Raw genomic sequence first — 19365 nt, 5'->3', positions numbered from 1 at the left:
AACTGAAGATAAATACCAGGGTATGATTGAAATTTTCCAAGGGTCTAGCACCCAAAGCACCCTCTGGATCCGCGCCTGTCAGTGTCATTCTGTTCGAACCTATTCGATGCATTTGTTTTCAATGTCTAGTTGAATATGATAATGATAATATGGCTTATTCACGTGGATTTAGAAATTGTCGATAAAACTTGTATAAATGGCTTATTATTATTATTATTATTATATATTTAGAAAACACATTTTGTTTGTTATTATAAACTTGGATGATAAATGAAATAAAAATCTGTTAATTAATGTATGAATTAAACTGTGACGTCTTCAGTTGTTTCCGGAGCCCAGGATTGAAGACCTGCGCTACAACTGATGCTTATAGGCATCAAAATGCCTTCTTCAATAGTCGTTTACCTTATATCAGCACGCACCATCAAGGGAATGGCACGGTTCTTGATTGGCTGCTGGCATTGGGAACAAACAGCTTCATTCTCAATGCTCATTGGTCAATTTTGAAGAAGATAACTCCAGGGCGGATCTGGGAAAATTGGAAGGTCGGGTCGAGAAGAAAAGAAACGTACTGCATTTCTCGGATTAAGCAGCCAGGTCAAAGGCCTCTATTGGGGTTCTGGGTAAATCCTTTGGTTTTAGATATTTTTGAAGACATACATGCAAAAGGTTGCAATTTCCAAGAGGTTGAGTGTAAAATCTCAAGGTTGTCGTGACAACAAGGGTAACCTCAATGACAGCCTTCTTACAAGGCTGACCACCCACTAAATCTGACCCTGAACTCGGCAGCAACAGGGAAGAAACATGGCGGCACCTCATGCCTTCAAACATAAAGATAAACGCGAAAAAACCACAGTTTCAATTTTCTAATATATCTAAGTATAATTATGATAGATTTATTATTAAAATTCATCTTGTTTTTCGTACAATAACAACCGCAACAAAAATGATAATAATAACAAATACTTCGATGTGAAATTCTTAAAAATAAAAGTTTCGATAAATTAAAATAATATCAACGAGGTGACCTAATTCCAGCAACTAGGTCACAAGCCAGTCGTTAATGATTACAGTATTAAGTCTTAAACCTTTTCATCTCTGATGAAATTGGTTCATTGAAAAATTTTAGACTGAATCTTTTAAACTATCTCCTCAAGAAGGTCATTCATTTATTATGCGAAAGCTCCTTCTTAAAACCCGATTCTAAGCCAGCAGTGTATCAAGGAGAAATGAAATTTCTAATGTCACTGTTTAAAGCATTGCTTGCATAGGAGAAATTCGATACAGTAGACGCGACTCAAGTTGGATCGTTGTAAAATTTTTTCGTTGTAAAGATGATTTCGTCTGCACTGACAGCAGATTGTCTATTTGGATTGTGATCCCGAGATACGGTCAAATCTGACTTGTGCAGAGCCTACTCTAATATATTCTATATCTAGACCTGAGTAGTTACTACTCTTTAGGGCTCAATACCTCTATGATCTCAAAATATTCCCAAAATCATTTTCACTTAAACTACCATTTTTGATGATGTCGAATTACATTTGTGTCAACATTGAAAACTACAATAGAACTCGCTTAATTCGGATCATCTGGGACTGGAAAACTTTTCCAAATTAAACAAAATTCAAATAATGTGCTCTCATTTGAATAGAAATAACCCAGAGGGGACTGGAATTTTTGTCTGAAATAAGTGAACGTCCAAATTAGACGAGTTATATTGTATTCCCACCAAGAAATGAGGGGTAGGCAGTCGTTCAAAAGTTGGTTCGAGTTAACCGGTGAATAGTTGACAATCAAAAGTTCATTGTTACTATGGTATCTATCTACAGCTTATCTTTAACCAACTTTTGAGCAACTGCAGCCCCTGCGGACCTAGCTTACATGATCAATTGATCTGATGGACCTCCCGTGTGACAAATTCAATCGCGGAATTTGAAAAATAGAAATATCGTTACTAAACTACTCGTGAATGCTCCTAGGTATCCGATCGACGGATAACCGTATAATTGTAGCATGTATCCACCCATTGTCGGAGCGAACGTACGAACTAACGAATTCACAGCCATATTCATCCCTAAAATTGCACCTGCAAAATAAAAACGACATAGTTTTTAAGTTGACTGACAACAGGTTACTGGTTGAGTTCCAACAGCTATAGACAGTCCCTGCAACTTGATTCCTTAAAAACTCCTTCTAAAAGGAAAATGCTTTTGAAGGTGCTTGAAACTCCTTTAATTTGAGCAAAATGCCAAAAACTTCTTCCATCTTGAGAAATAGACAATCAGAAATGTTCGTAGTTGTAGAATAGAGTTCACCTAAATCGGTAAAGTTGGGACCAGGATTTGTTTTTACACAATTAGGCAGTTGCAGAATTAGAAACTTGAGTTCGGTAGTGTATAAGATAAGAATTTGCAATTACAAAACCACTGAATCAATGGTTTACTCAGATAAACAGTACTGATTTAGGAGGAGTCTTGTAATCAGAAAGCTCCTTGAAAAAGAAGTAATGAATGTGACGTCACAGATTGTTTGCCAACACTTGCAGCACATAACAAAAGAAGATCTGGGGATTCACAAACTTTGACACGTAAACCACCTATTAAGTTTGCCAACCAATATGGCAGTGGTCACGTCGAAAAAGCACATGGCTGCAAGACGTCTATAGCACGCTAAGAATATAGATCACTTACCAGTGTCTGTTTCGGGGACGGATTTCGTCAAACTGCTACCAATAACAACGACCGCTAACGTCATACCAAAAACCAGCGGAGCTAACACTAAACACAACTGCCAAACATCCGTTACAAACGACTGAAAAAATACAAGACAAATCTAGACGAGAAGATACACAATATCAGTGTATGATGATAACGAGAGAAATCCCACAATAACGAAGCCAAGATTGAAATATTCTATATCAGAATGATTATATTTGAGGAGCGGCGTGCAAGACAAATCTCTTAACCCTTTATCTACCAGTGCGCATATCTTCCAGAAGAGCGCCGAAATATGCGAGGAATAACAATCTTTCAATTAACCTGTATCCAAAACTAACAAAAAATGAACTACAAACAAGTTATTCTAAGGACAAGTTTTTGGGCTGAAGGTAGATACATGTATAAACCAAAGATCAAGACAATCCCTTGAAGGTCTTCAAAACTTCCCAAAATAACTGGATTTTGTCTACGCACGAACAAATGAACGAACGAAAAGTGAAGTCCCAAGTGGGCTAAAAATAAACTACGAACAAGACATTTTATCGGCACACTTCTAAAAACTGATTGTTCACAACTCAAACAATAATAGTGAATATGTGAAGGGGATCAGCGGCGCTTATAACGACGATACTTACTAATGCAAGATAAGACCAAATAAGTACGAATGAACCGAGTTTTAATAACGTCGTTTCTTTCAGCTTTTTGTTCAGATACCCAACTCCGATCAATTGATTTATCTGAATGAAAGACAAAAAATATTAACGCATTTGTTAGTCAAATGTGAACTTTTGGTTTCGATCTCTGGGGATACATTACCATGCCTATAATTCCACAGTAAGATAAAACGTAGCCGTTCTCTTTCGGGGAAAGATTGAAAGTTTGAGCAGAAACGAGTGCAAACGTTGCCTGGAATACACCAGTTGGAATGGCTGAAATAGAACATATCATAGAAATAGTTAGACAATTTGCCGGATGTCAGCAGGGGCAGATTCAGTGGGTGGTCTCAGGGTTGGGAACCCCGTCTTTCCACTGAGGTTGCCCTAGTAGACAGAATGGTTAAAGCCTACAAATTTGACACTCATCCTAGGAATTTGTATATGATGTATTTCTACTCAAAATATCTTAACAGCCAATGAGGGATCCCAATTGTGGCCTTTGCAATGGCTGCGTTATCCTAGTAATGCCTTCTCTTTTTTTTCGGGACCCTGGCCTTCTCCGAAAGTGCCCCTAATGTAAGATCTGATTCCGGGGTTCTTACAGATCTGCGAATTCTGGATCCATATTTCCCTACAAGGATCATCAGGGAATTCTGTCATTTTTCTTGAAAATTTGGGAAAAGTCTTGTAATGTGTCGTCTTGTTGTTCTTGCCGGTGATGAGTTGCAACCGGAACCGAGTGAATCTTATGATTAAATCAGAGAATTTTTGGTCAAAGGTTCCAGAAAATCAGGGAAATATCTGTAAGAATCCTACGAATTCATGCAAGATTTGAAAACGAGCATATTTCCCTAAATGAATAGAGATTTTGAAGTGTTAGAATTCAATCACTGACATTACATGTACACTGACCTGATATGAACTTGATCGCTAGTAGAAGCATTATTCCTGGATAAGACACTAATTTCATGAGTTTCTTAGGGCTGAATACTTGACCGCCCGACGCATCTGTAAATAGAATAATGCTTAGCGTTGATTTTTTTTTCATGCATATTCCTTAAACTAGGGCAAGCATCGTCCAGGACCTGTTTCATGGACCAGGTCTCAGAGGGGTAAATCCTCGATCACGGTGATAACATCATAGCATTAATGAGAAACCATGGTTATAACTGACAAATTTCAAAATGTTCCCAGCTAGAATTATTCTGCCCTCACATCTGTGAGACTCGGCCTTGACCGTTTGAAAAACTTAAGACTCACGTTATTCTAAACTTTCAGCAAAACATCTGGGGCCGGTTGCTCAAAGGTTGGTTAGAGTTAACCAGTGGATAGTTGATATGGTGACAATTGAAATTTCATTGTAACTATGGTATTTAACAGCCGGTTATCTTTAACCAACTTTTGAGCAACTGACCCCTGAAATGTTATACAGTTTATGAGACCAAGAGTTGATGATTTCTACTTACGCGTTTCGTGTAGTTTTTCGTGTGGTTTATGAACGTACGGAATGAACAAATAGATATTCAATACGGCAAGTAACGAGATGAATCCGGCAGCGAACGCAGCCGTGTGAGACCTGAAAATATTATTCAATTTCACTGCATAATTTGGCCCCGTTTTTATTCAATTATTAACGAATTAACCATTGGTGTCCATGATGTGATGATATACAAAGAATCCTACACTAACATCATGCGAAAGATGAAGTCCGAAAAGTTTCATTTAAGCTACAGAACATTAAATCAATTATTATGATTTCAGGTTTATTTTCTTTCTCAATTTATACTATAAAACAGTTGTTAGAATTCTATGATAACTGTAAAATTAAATATACAGAATTAAAGGATAACATAAATTATCTATCAGATCGAATAAATAATATTAAGTGTTGTGAAATATGCAATAAGAAGTATAAAAATTCAAAATCATTAAGGAATCATAAATATATTCATGAATTAGATGAGAAATTATATGAATCAAAATTCTCTATTCATTCCACGTTTTGACTATAACCAACAGCAAAAATTCATGAACACTTATTTGAGCTACAGGCTTTCGAAGTGACCTCAAAAGTCGGCCAGAAAGTTGTATATTTTAATCTTCATGAATTTTTGCCTACAGTCATAGGCATCTTCCTGAAGATGACTATTTGGTTATAGTCAAAACATCTAATGAATAATCTTTTGTTACATTTGTTCACTGTATCCCTTAGTTTGCTCTGTTTTGAATTTTTAATGCAGCATTCGTAGGATGACTATTAGAATATAAATGTAGTCGGAAACTAATGAAACTGCCCCCTCCCAAAAAAACACTCACCCATAGCGGTTAGTGATGAATCCACCGATGAGAGGCCCGACAGCGAATCCGATTCCGTACGAGAATCCCAGTTTTGCTAATGCGTCAGTGCGATCTTTGGGATCGGACAAATCAGTGATGACCATCTGACCACCTAGAAAATTAAAATAGGCTTTAATTACATCAACGACATACTGAAATTACTCGTCTGAAATGTCTAATATCTGGTGTTCGTAGCTCATTTCAAATTACGAATGTCTCAGGTAAAGACAATGTAAAGTGTGGATAATCGTAAATTGGAAGTATGCTGATAAAATATCCGAAGCATTGAGGGTCCAGAATGATGAGTCCTGACTATGAAAGCAACATTTTTCAGTCAGTTTAAAACTTCTATTACAGGGTGGCCACTTTTATTTGACTGACATGGACTCTGTTTTCCCTGACTTGATCTGCTAAGAAGCCAATCAATGTAGGCCTATAATGTACGATATACATACCTTGCATAACGTGCATAAAAAGTGACGGCAACTTGGAAACGAATAGCAACGGAATCGAGTAGGAAATCCCGAGAATGAAAAAACTTGCGGCGCTCGCAAGAAAACCAATCACAAACGCCGTACGACTTCCGAATAGATCGCCAAATCGCCCGAACAGCGGTCCGCCGGCGAGTTGCGCAATCGCAAACGCCGTCTGTAGATAACCGTACATGACTGGGTCGACTCCTAACTGTTTAGTTAAATACTGAAAAAATAATATTGATTTCACACGTAATTCATTGAACAAGGCTATAAAAACCAGGGTCTGATTTTCACAAAAATGTTAAACTCAATTGATGTTAGTTACTTGAAAATTCAAACATTAACCATTTCTAAGCTTAAACTTTTTCATGAAACAGGAGTCAGATAGTTGATCGAAGTTGTTTTAACTTGATAACTTGGATTCAGTTCCACAGTTGCAAGTAACCTGATTGAAAACGAACAAATTTTACCTCAAACTTGAACTCACAACTGTGGAACTGGATCCTGGTGGATAAATGCCATAAGTGACCACTGGTATCTATCAACCAATTAATTGGCCCAACATTATTACATATAGTTGTAAAACCATCTCAGGTCAGTATCAGCTGTTAACACCATGAAATATTTCGGTAGTCCAAACGCTACCGAGTAACGCACTGTGGACTGCACTGTCCCACTAATCCACTTACCGGCATCACTCCTAGATGAATCCAAAACGCACACGAATACAAGAACAGATTGAAGTGTGTAACGGCTACGACGGGGTTAACGTTCCATTTCAGAATGCGTATAGTTCTAATTTCATCGGGCGTGTGCCCGCTCGATTCTAAATCCACTCGATCTTTCATCATCTGCCGTGGTCCGGCGCTGTCGTCTGCTTCGCGGAGACGAATCTCACCGTTTGACTGTTGCTCCGAATTTGCTGTACCCGACGACCTCAACTTCATTTTTTCGTTCCGCGACTTTCTGAATGCAACCTGCGGCGAAGAAAATAAAAAGTTTCAGAAGGTTTATGATGAACCATATTTCTCATAAACTGGATTTATTTCATCGGTCTCAACTGATCAGGATTAGGATGAAAATACTGACAGCATGTCTGATGACTACTTTAACTGTACAATAACCAATACCCATACTAGGACTTATATCAAAGATCCCTCATCAAGATCTTGATACTTAGGACATTTTGGATTTTGACCATATAGAGTGGTCTGTTGGTTAATTTTGACCCATTTCAAGACCAAATACAGATGCTTTCTCCTCGCATTGGGTGGAGATAGCAGTTTATTCAGGTAACCTATATGAATGGTTAACCATGATATCATTGATACCAAATAATTCTGAATAAGCGTAGGGGGGATGGGGATTACATAAAGAAATATAAGTCTTATAGCTGTAAAATGTTGGTTCACACACAAACACATAGAAATATACAACAGAGCTTTAACAGAAAAACAATGAACCGTCCTACCACACTGAACCACACTGAACCACACCACGCATATGTGCAACGTGCCAGCTGTTTATAGCTTATACTCCTACACGTTATAGGGAATTGTATTAACTTCATAAAGCAAAACCTTTGAAAATGACTTGCATTTTCTGGTAAGTAGACGCGTTGCAATTGCATAACAGAAACGCGGACGTGGACGTAAGAGCAGGGGGGCGAACTCTTTTATCAGATCGGAGAATTCGTTTGCCTCCAATTGTACTCTTTTATTGGTCACATGACTTTTTGAAGTCTCTGAATCCTCCTTTCTGTCGAGGTGGTGTGATTCGGATTTTGTGTGGAGCCAACCGAAGATTTCGGACGGAGACTTCGGAGGTCATAAAAGAGTACGCCCCAGGGATAGGTCGGTGTCATGATGTCTTCGAGAAAATTTTGTAGCAGGCACATGATTATCCACTGTGGATAAACAAAGTCTACTGTTAGTAGCACTATAAGCAGTAGAGCAAGAGAGAATTTTCAATATAAGTAAAAAACTCCACACCCCACCAACCATGACCAGTCCAGATGACCATATGTCCAAGACAGCACACAGAGAGCTAAAATATATGTATTTTCTGCCTTACTTACATTTTTTTGCAAACACAATTATACAGTAGATTTTCGTGATCCGAGGTTGTAGGAGGGTCTGCATTAATCAAATATCGTAAATTAATATAATCAACATCAAGTCCGAAAGCAATAAAAGTAAATTGAACACATACATGATTGGACTTGAATGAATGACAGTTTATAATCTATTGATTTTTCGAGGATCTGTTTAAGAAATCAAACTGCAGATGAATTATTTCCAAGCTTACCTTCGATAAGATTCAATCAGCCTCGAATTAAGAACCACAGGCGATCTCCAAAGCTCGGATTGAGACGAATTAAAATCTGTTTTGACAGTTACGATCGTTAACCAGGTTCTAAATCACAATCACCAGAGCCAGATTCTTGTGGGGGAAACCCAGTTCTCAGCTGGATCTATTTCCGGGTTTGTTTTTTCGCGATTTTTCTGATTTCTTGCTCGTATTCACGCGATGCGAATGAGTTCGAGTGGTTTAGGATATTGTTAAGGAAATACTGAACGTGATGTCATCTTCCGAATTGGAACAGATGGAGGCTGACGCCAGGAGGAAGGCTGCTAGTCATGTAGCTACTCTGTTACAGGTACAATTTGAATCAATTACCGAAATAAACCGATATTCACTATAAGACTTTTATCGCGTTCGCGTCATCCTGTTTTTCACATTATTTTTTCAGCGTCCTGACCAGTTAGAAAAAGTTGAACAGACGCGACGACGTGTCACACGCAAAAAGGTAAACAGTTTTTTTAGATTCCGATGACTGGTGTGTTTCTGAGTGATCAATAAATCCTCAATTGCCGCAGTGAGTAGTAATGAGGTAACCCTATTATGGTGAGTCTGCACAATCTGTTCATATATTTTCAGGCATCAATTGAAGCGATGTTGAAAACAGCAGTTCAATCTCAATTAGACGGGGTTAAAACCGGACTTACGCAATTACAGTCTGCGCTTCACGATGTCAAAGAAATTCGATCGTGGTGAGTATCCAATCCAAGAATATCCCTTCCATTCTTTAAATAGAGATATATCGCTGTCTTATGATCATAGTTTGATGGATAGTGCTAAGCTAGGACAAAGTTTACCCTGAGTGGGAAATATATCACCCTACCTCACCATAATCGTAACCCATATTTATATACAATGTATACATGCACTATCTGCTTATATGTGACTTGAGCCCATAGTTGTTGCCTTTGTGTGAGTAAAAATTAGGGACCCCTAATAAGTGGTGTAAAATATCAAAAAATGAACGAATTCTCTTGGTAACTCTGAACTGGATTCAAACTTGATATCACTAGCATTTTACTGCACCAAAATTTGGTGGATCAATGGAAGCCAATTTACCATTCAGCCCATTCTGGGGTCTGGTTACCGCATACTACCTGAGGTGACAATCATTGCACCAGGCCAACTTTAACTGTTCCACATGAAATTACTCTCTGATTTCAGTTTGGACAGCATCGATGAGAACTATAAATGTCTACAGGGTTTACCCGAAAAACTGCAGGCAATCAAAGAGGAAAATGATCGCCACAGTCAGGTACGCCATCTTTTGGTCAGCGAGGAAGCAAGTAAATGTAGCAAGGCAGCCATAACAGGGTCCGATCTAAGGAATGAAAGCCATTAGGGGGAATCATTAGTGGTGGCCGTCTTTTATCGAAGTGTATATAGATCAAAGATGATGTCATAGGGGAATTCATCGAGGCAGCCATAATATTTCTGAATGAACTTGCAGATTATTTCTTACGCTTCTTGTAGTTGGCAGCGGCGATGGAAAATCTGAAAAATATATTCACCGTGCCGGAGATGGTGAAAAAAACTCAAGAATTCATCAACCAAGGAAACCTACTGCGAGCCTACGCGAAGTATGTTCTATTCCATGGGCCTTGATCCGGTTCCATAACTCTACGGTTGAAACATTGGATATTGAATGTTCTATGTGAAGATTTGCTACTGATGGATTATGAAAATGTAATTGGCGCTGTCTGTTTCTTTATTTTTAGTATCACAGATTTGGAAATGTCGAGGGATGAATTGTTTCTGGAACTATTCAAACAACCGAAACAAAGCCCGACTGATAAAAATGTGAGAACGGCGCTGAGTTGACTGCGCCTGCGTTCCAAAATTTCTGCAACATTTAAACAAATTCGCGCCCTCCACCGGTTATAGTAAATGTCCATATCGGATACTGCAGTGTAATCAAAACAACAGATAAAAGATGATTAGTTGCTAATGGTGGATGCTATTTTTCAATATATACGAATCAAATAAATGTTTTCATTTTGCAGACTTTGAAAACGTATTTCTCCGATGTGGAGAAATTGTCGGGTAACTTAGCGAAGCAGTTGTGGTTGATATTACAGAGGGCGCTAGTCACCGTGCGTTCAGAACCGAGTCAAATTGTAACGGTGCTCAGAATAATAGAAAGGGAAGAAAGGTACATGCACGCGCATCAATTTGATGATGTCATTGGTGGATTTTTTTGAGGCAGCCATCTTTTATGGAATGGTATATTGATCACAATGATGATGTCTCAGGGGGATTTACGGAGCAACCATCTTTTCTGAATCCTGGCTTATAAATTAAATCAATTTGATGGTGTCATGGGGGGATTCATAGAGGGTGCCATCTTTTCGGAAATGATATAGATCACAAAGATGATGTCTTAGTAGGATATATAGAGGCAACCATCTTCTGAATCTAGGCTTACAGATCAAATCAATTTGATGATGTCATAGGGGGTTTATGGAGGCAGCCATCTTTTCTGGAAATGATTAAGATCACAAAGATGATGTCTTAGTGGGATATATAGAGGCGACCATTTTCTGAATCCTGGCTCATATTTCAAATCAATTTGATGATGTCATAGGGCGATTCATGGAGGAAGCCATCTTTTCGGGATTGGATATAGATCACAAAGGTGATGTCATGGGGGGATATATGGAGGCAAGCATTCATCATGTCGTTTCTGGACTGGACTTGTGAGGACTGTTTAACTGGACCCTGGTCTCACTGTATACATTTCGCATAGAAACTTTGCTTATTACGTAATGTTTTGTCTCGTGTTACGGATGTTTTCATCTCATCGGTTTAAATTTTTTTTAGAACGGACGCGATGTGGCAACAGAAACACGAACAGTACGGGTTCATGCCGTCGGGACGACCGAAAAACTGGCGCAACAAATGTTTCAGCGTTCTCGAGGAATCGGTGATCACGCGAATCGAAGGCTGTCAGGCGGACGATCGAACCATCGACAAAATGTGGCTCGTCCGCCATCTTGAAATCATACGACAACTCGTGCTGGAGGATTTGAAAATCGTCGTCGTACGTTAGATTCGAAATAATATTCATAAAACTTCTTTCCTATAATTAAGTACTTAGTAAAATTGTATGATTTGTAACTAACAGCAACCTCATTCTCTATATGGTTTCAATGATTCAGTAAAATTATGATTAGTTGATAATTATGAAAAGTTCTCATTCTCAATGATTTCAACGATTCAGTGAAATTATGATTAGTTATTAATGACGACCTTCTCATTCTCAAATACTTCATGACTTAATTCATAATAATTCATGACTTCAAATACATTCTTAACAATTCAGTAAAATCGTGATTAGTCACTGCCGATGACTTTCTCATTCTCAGTAACTTCAATGATTCAGTAAAATTATGATTAGTTGATAATGAAACCTTCTCAATCTCAATAATGACCTCATTCAGGTTTAATTATGTTTATATGTTACAGAATTTATGTGAACCGTGTTTCCCGCCGAGTTATGATATTATACGGAAATATGGAAGAATGTATCACAACGCCATCGGAAATCATGTAAGTAATTTGTGATTCTAAATATGCTATCATTTACAGGTATCTCCAGCCTGGAACTTCTACACCCTTTCACTAGTGAAGTGTGAAATGTGGCTGATCAGTGTTTGGAAGTGTGCTGATTAAATGTCTAATATCTGGCGTTCGTAGTTCATTTTCAATTGAAAATGTCTCGGGTGAAGCACTGAACACATGTGAAGTGTGGATGATCAGTTTTTGAAAGTGTTCTGATAAAATGTCTAATATCTGGCGTTTGTAGTTCATTTTCAATTAAAAATGTCACAGGTGAAGTTCTGAACACATGTGAAGTGTGGACGATCAGTTCGTGAAAGCGTGCTGATGAAATGTCTAATGTCTGGTGATTGTAGTTCATTTTCAATTGAAATGTCTCAGGTGAAGTTGTACTGAACACATGGACAATCAGGTTTTGTAAGCGATAAAATGTCTTACGCCTGGTGTTTGTAGTTTAATATCTCTAATTGAAGTCCTGAACACACGTGAAGTGTGGATGATCAAAATTTAGAAAAACTGATGAAGTATCAAAAGTTTTGAGTGGGCAGGTTTAGGGTGCATAATTGATTAATTAAATTCTTTTAACCGATAAAATGTTTTCTGTTCTGTTTCTTGGCTTTAGTTGTTGGATTTGAAAGCTCAGGGTTTAGAGGGCAATGAACCTGTATCGTTGATGAAATGGGTAAATGAATACAGGTAACATGCAGTTTAATCTAGATTTCTCACGGTATCCAACAAGTTGTTCGTGTATTGATTACAAATGAAATCGTTTTCTCGATTCTCTCTGTATTTTAGTTCGGAGGAAATGATGGGAAATCGTGAACTGTCGAAGATCGATGTGTCCGTGTTGGGGCCGCTTATACCGGATGAAACCATCGACGAACTTCGTGAATCGTAAGACTTTATTCATAACGCTCGGGGGGGAGGGCTCCATCAGGTCCCGGCACACACCGTATGCCCTAGTAGAGTGTCCTTTTCAATGAGAACCCGTGCTGCATTAGCTACCCTACAAGTTGGCTATTCGTCAATCAAGCACTCAATCAAATTTCAGTTCATTTGCAATTAACTTTCATCTAGATCTTGAGCCTCCTCGTTTGGCAAACCAGTGGGATCTTTCCAACAAGGACCCTGTCCGTGCTGCACCAGCCATCTTGCCAGATGGCATATGTATCGATGTATCAATAGGACGACTCAATCAAATTTAAGCTTATTTGCAATGAACTTTCATCTAGATCTTAAGCCTCCAATAAAAAGTTGGTGTTACAGTCTAGTTTAGATTTACAGTCAATGTTATAATGTCATCCTTTTTAATGCCAGTGCACACTTATGAGGACGAATATGCTCAATCTAACTCAAATTCAGTGGAAATTCTTTTTTTTTTCATAAAGCTATCTTTTTCATTGGTCCCAGGAATGGCGTTATAAAAAGACTTTCATTTTGCCTTCAGCATTCATATTTGGTGTGATTCCTCATTCCAATCATAGAAATTATGGATAGATTTTTGAATTGAATCTGAGAAGAATTTCGATTGTCATCCACACTGTAGCCACCTGGCGAATCCTCGCTTGCCACAGCTGTTAGTCATCATTGTTTCTTGTTCTTCGAACAGTTATTTGCGAACGATGCGCGAAAACTTTCAAGAATGGATGGTGAACTCGCTGAAAACGGATAAAGAAGATTGGTACCGGGACCAGGAACCGGACGCCGACAGCGAGGGTTTCTATAATACATCGTTACCGATCATTCTTATAGAGATGATCGAACAAAGCGTACGTATCAAACATCCTATGACATCGTTAGATCGTATCTATAGACCCTTTTAGAAAAGAAGGCTACCCTGCTTGGCATCAAGACCCTTCCCAAAATGATAGCAGTCACCACAGATACAGACAAACTCAGTAAAGTCATCATTGTATAAGTCGTCATAGAAGTCAGTTGTCTCTATTTTTGAGTCCTTCTAATTTCCAATTCAATTAACTAAGTGTAAGTCTTCATTTGGATAAGTTGCCGTCATAATGATTGTCCCAGCTTATAGACCCTTTTAGAAAAGATGGCTACCCTTGTCCATCAAATTACCTCCAGAGATCCTTCCAAAAAGCATGATAGTCCCCATAAATATGGTCAAACTCAGTTAAGTCATGAAGTCATCATTGTTTAAGTCCTCGCATCTTGTATTTCCTATTCAATTAACTTTAAGTCTTCGTCAATAAGCCAAAATAGTGATTGTCCCAGCTCAGATGACCTAGACAAGTTTCACTGTATATTCTATGGCATTATGAAATTGGTTGCTGTAAACAATTCAATAAAAAATCGTCTGAAATTGTTATTATTGTACTGTAGAGACTTTGAACGATGGAAAAAATGTTTCACGAATGTGTGATATTTTTTTTCTTTAGATGATGGTTGCTGCTCATATCAGCGAACGTCTGACTGGGAAGGTACTCATTTTATGCATCGACGAAATGGAATTCTTCGCCCAAATGTACAAAAGTGAGTACGATAGTCGGAGAAAAACCGTTTTTGAAACAATTGCGAATTCATTACAACGAAAATTTTCATTGGTTTATAGCGGAATTGATGAAGTACAGAGATAAGCACATGGCGAACAGAAATATACCGAAGTTTTATCTTCACTATATGGTTGGTATTTTCGTTTCGATTTGACCACGTTTTGGAGGAAGTGTGCTGATAAAATATCTAGGACCAGTTGTTCAAAAGTTGTTTAAAGATAACCGGCGGATTAATACTATAGTAATGATGAACATTTTTATGGTCCCTATATCATATCATATCGTCTTTATTTTCCTTTACAATTTCAGTTACATATAATGTAAAATCCTTATTACTGGTAATACACTAATATACATCAATACACTTCAGTATAAGTAAATATAAGTAATTCATTTCACATTATATAGAAACACATTATAACAGAAATAGAGAGGAGGGAACAGTAAAAAGCCAAGGCTTGTAAGAAACTGGTGTCAACTATCCACTGGTTAACTATTACCAACTTTTGAGTTACTGGCCCCTGGTGTTCAAGTTCCTTTTCATTTAACTAGCACAGAGAAACTTGGTTTTCAGTTTAGTTTTGATGCCTCTGTGTACATATATTTTCAGTTAGCTAATATAAACAATTGCCAGTCGATTGGTGATTTCATTCAGTGTCGTTTGAAGGATAAATATCAGTCTCGAGACGACAACGAAACAGTCAACATCGATAAGTTTAACCTGATCGCCGAGTGTTACAATAAGATCGCTACCACCTGGTACGGTTTGTAGCAACCTCTCGTACAAACTCAGAGACAAGATGAATACTGATTATGAAAATCTAATGAATAAACCGGGTCCAGTTTTACTCAAATTTCCTGTTTAGTTGCCTCCTGCGTTTAAGTCATGTTTTTGATGTGGATAACAATTTAGACTTTAACAGTTTTAAGCTGAAACTATATCACTAAATTCGACCCTGGGCCCAGTTTCATCACAAAAAAGATTGAACTCAAACTGTAGGTAACTAAATTTTTATTCAAAACTTGGTATTTTTTTTCAGCTGTGGAGTTTTATTGGATGAAGTTTTCTTAGATATGAATGCATTTATTCAAGAGCTTTTCACGCGAAAATGGTGAGTAAGAGTATCCTCCATTCGGGAGGCGCTACTTGAGGAAAACTTAGGGATAAAGCAATGCGGTTTCCATGAAATTTAATTTCCGTGCTGTCGTTGCTGTAGGTTACAAGGAGATTCGGCTTGTTTGGATACGATCTGTCTGACCATAGAAGATTACTGTCAAGATTTCGTCCATCTGAAATCGAAAAACTACGAAAAATTGATCGTGCAAGCTCAAGACCGCGTTCTCATCGACTATCTGAAAGCCATGTTCGCACGGTACTGCTGGATTTACTTCTTACCCCCCACAGCACAAAATATTCGGCATCTACAGTGGAACACCCCAGTTTTAACGAGCTCAGATATAACAAATAACTATGTCCCGTAAAAGAAGTTTGATCGATTTCACCCAGAGATAACGGAATTACAATTCTAGTCCTCAGGGACTGGATGCTCAAAGGTTGTTTAGAGTTAACCAGTGGATAGTTGACATAGTGACAATTGAAACTTCGTCGTTACTATGGTATTTATCCGCTGGTTATCTTTAACCAACTTTTGAGCAACGGGCCCCTGATGTTTGTGGAGCAATGTGGCTGAATGGTTAAGGCGTGGGCTTTCCAATTGGGAGGTTGCATGTTCGAACCCCGGCTGTTCTGTAGTGCCCTTAGGCAAGGCATTAATTCACATTTGCTACTGGACAGACGTAGTACCTTGTATCGCTAAAGTGCAGTTTAGGAACTACAATCTCCCCAGGGAGAGTAAGATGAGAGTGTATGTTAGTTACGGTCTGGGGTAATAATAATCTTATGGTATGACAGCGCTGGTGAACATTAATACAATGAAGCAGGCGCTATACGAAAGTCGAGATATTATTATTTGTTGTAACGAAGTTCCACTGCGGGAATTGGAGTCTAGTGTATTCGCTGAAAGTTTGCTTACAGTCGTGTGTCGTTCTTTTTACAGAAAAATCACTTTTAAGAATTACGACGAGCGTTTGGAGGCGGCGGACAAAATCAGTCGCGAAGCTGAACAAATGAGGAGTTTATTCAATCGTTTAACGACTCGTGCGGTTGAGGTTTGTATATATTATTTATCTCTGACTTCGCATCTGGCTGTTTGCAGTTTTCATGTTGAAAATTTCATGCAGCCAAACTATACTATACTATACTATACTAAACCCATTTAATCCGGATCTGCTTAATCCGATTTTTGGTCTAATCCGGACAATATTTGTAGTCTATTACAGTGTTTTCGATAAGAAATTAACAAGCAAGGTCCCATAATATGTCACAGTCCCTGAAACGAAAGCTGGTTTGAAAAAACCGGCGGGTCCTTTACAAACGACAGACGGGTCTGGGACCTGGCTCTTATTGAAAACACTGTATTCATTCATTAATATTCAAGAAAACAACTTTTAATCCAAATTTCCCATAAACCCGATGAATTCAGTTGATCCAAAATGATCTGAAATTAATACTACTGTATTTTGAGGAAGCATCTGCACAAATATCTCAATGACTGTAGACTCCTCCTAAATCGGTACTGTTTATCTCCGTAAACCATGAATTCAGCGGTTTTGTACACTACTAAACTCTGTTTCTAGTTTGGTAAATGCTTATTGGGTAAAAACAAATATATATCGGTATCTGGAAGTGTTTATTCTATTACAGGGAGACAATGCTGTGTGGGATGCATTGTTGAAACTGGCTGAAGTTATTCGTCTCAAGGATACATCAATGTTGTCTCTAGAAATCTCGGTAAGCGATTATATAAAAAATGCGGAGAAAAGAGAATATGCTTTGACTTATGAATTGTTATCAGTGGGGCTTGTTTCTTCACAAGCAGTTCCTTGTACCATTTGTCACCAGCAAGAACAATTCAAACGAAAAGTCCGAATTCTCACTGGGTTAAATAAATCGGGAATTCCCTATAGATCAGTCATTCCTGAATATAAGGAGTTTTCAAGGAAAAGGTTTCAAATTTCTTGGAAGCTTCTGCTTCATTTTAATATCCCAGTTGTAGTAGACTGGGTTACTACTGTTTATCTAGGTAAATCATTAATTCAATGGTTTTATGAACAAACTTTCATCCTACAGTGGAACCTCATTATAACGAACTCAGATACGATTCATTGGATATAACAAATATAGAATTTCGTCCAAAGTAAGAAAATTTGATTAGTTTCATACTGGATCTAACTATCGGTTATATTGAACATTTTTACTGATCCGATGAAGTTCGCTGTATAGAGGTTCCACTGTGGACACTACTAAACTCGTTTTCTAATTCGGTAACTGCCTAATCAGGTAAAAATAATATCCAGGGGCCGGTTGCATAGTCATGGCTTAGACTTAAGACTAGTCTAAGACCAACTTAGTTCTATAGCCAATCTAACAACTTAAGACTGGTCTTAAGATTTAAGACCACTTTTTGACTTAAGTCACGACTGTGCAACTGGCCCCTGGTCCCAACTGTACCAATTTAGGCGTAGTCTACAGTACAACTACAAACATTTCTTATTATATTACCTATTTCTCAAGATTGATGGAGTTTTAAAGAGGTTTTAGGTATTTAACTCAAATTACAGAATTAAGAGTTTCAAGCACCTTAAAAATCATTTTCTACTTTGGAGAAGTTTTTAAGTAATCGAGGAATTGTAGGCACCCAGATTAAAATGTGTGTTCTGCGTGGGTTTTACAGGGATTACTGGCCGAGAACGACGACCTCCGAGCCGAACAGATCATCAGTTTGGTATCGATGCGCGGAGATATAAACGTGCGCGACGCGCGTACGTTGACTCACGAAATAATGGGCGAGGACGGCGAAAACCAACGCAAACTAAAAACGAAGGGAATTTTCACGCGAGCGTTCTTTCCGAGTTCCGTTACAAGCGCCGATTAAAATTATAGAAAGTGGATATTTTGCTAACGTGGTATAATTCCGGTTAACACCATTTTGCCATCTATTTATAATAAGATACTTTGTCTATTAGAGATAGCAAAGTTTTATCATCAGGTATAGGGTCTTGAGGGTTAGGTTTAGCGTCCGTTTCACAGCTAGGGATAGGGTTAGACAAATGCTTTTAGTTAAACACATCCAATGGGTGTCAATAAGTCTCAGTGGTCTATTGGAACAATGCTACACTAATGTCTATTTCAACCTGACTTGAGAGCATTCCGGGTGGCCTAGCTCGCTAATTTCTGGTAGTACATACCCCTGATAAAGGTCTTAATGGGACCAGAAAGGACTGGCAGTCGACCTAAAACATCACTTTTTAATCCATTAGAAACTGTATTGAAGTATATCCAAAAGGTCTTCACTGAAAGGGGTTAAATGAAGAGAAGTGACTCCATGATTTGAAAGTTTAACAATATGTTTCCATGCCTATGTACCAGACTTCAGTTGGTAGGCATGGAAACATATTGTTAAACTTTCAAATCATGGAGTCTCTTTTCTCTCAGGAACCCCTTTCAGTGAAGACTTTTTGGATATCCTTCAATACAGTTTTGAATGGATTAAAAAATTTTGATTTAGGTCCACTGCCAGTCCTTTCTGGTCCTATTAAGACCATTGTCAGGTATGTACTACCAAAACTTAGCGAGCTAGGCCACCAGGAATGCTCTAAAGTCAGGTTGAAATAGAGATTAGCAATT

At 38.2% G+C, this 19365-nt stretch overlaps 2 protein-coding genes across 3 annotated transcripts; one reads left to right on the top strand and one right to left on the bottom strand.

Moving 5' to 3' along the window:
• Nucleotides 1–919: 919 nt before the first annotated feature.
• Nucleotides 920–8615, bottom strand: LOC141909634 (solute carrier family 22 member 18-like). 2 transcript variants are annotated; one of them, XM_074800161.1, is made up of 11 exons: nucleotides 8497–8614; nucleotides 8267–8324; nucleotides 6879–7166; nucleotides 6169–6412; nucleotides 5693–5825; nucleotides 4843–4952; nucleotides 4289–4384; nucleotides 3537–3649; nucleotides 3356–3457; nucleotides 2694–2814; nucleotides 920–2089 (listed from the first exon to the last, which is right to left on the bottom strand). In XM_074800161.1, the coding sequence occupies exons 3-11, from the start codon at nucleotides 7134–7136 to the stop codon at nucleotides 1923–1925; spliced, it is 1344 nt and encodes a 447-aa protein (XP_074656262.1). In that variant the 5' UTR covers nucleotides 7137–7166; nucleotides 8267–8324; nucleotides 8497–8614; the 3' UTR covers nucleotides 920–1922. The 2 variants fall into 2 exon arrangements, with proteins under 2 accessions (XP_074656262.1, XP_074656261.1); XM_074800160.1 differs by lacking the exon at nucleotides 8267–8324 and having other exon boundaries at nucleotides 8497–8615.
• A 34-nt stretch (nucleotides 8616–8649) lies between these two features.
• LOC141909669 (exocyst complex component 3-like) lies at nucleotides 8650–18966 on the top strand. The gene is made up of 20 exons (XM_074800232.1): nucleotides 8650–8848; nucleotides 8942–8998; nucleotides 9130–9242; nucleotides 9715–9805; nucleotides 10024–10130; nucleotides 10269–10350; nucleotides 10554–10702; nucleotides 11371–11590; nucleotides 12016–12099; nucleotides 12731–12804; nucleotides 12904–13002; nucleotides 13718–13877; nucleotides 14505–14598; nucleotides 14678–14748; nucleotides 15229–15377; nucleotides 15659–15730; nucleotides 15836–15991; nucleotides 16676–16787; nucleotides 17383–17469; nucleotides 18413–18966. Exons 1-20 carry the CDS (start codon nucleotides 8771–8773, stop codon nucleotides 18611–18613), a joined length of 2256 nt encoding a protein of 751 aa, XP_074656333.1. The 5' UTR covers nucleotides 8650–8770; the 3' UTR covers nucleotides 18614–18966.
• The last annotated feature ends 399 nt before the right edge of the window (nucleotides 18967–19365 follow it).

This window comes from Tubulanus polymorphus, chromosome 8, assembly GCF_964204645.1.
Source record: "Tubulanus polymorphus chromosome 8, tnTubPoly1.2, whole genome shotgun sequence".
Taxonomy (NCBI): Eukaryota; Metazoa; Nemertea; class Palaeonemertea; order Tubulaniformes; family Tubulanidae; genus Tubulanus; species Tubulanus polymorphus.
The sequence above is the reverse complement of the archived record's forward strand: the minus strand, read 5'-3'. Positions and strand labels throughout refer to the sequence as shown.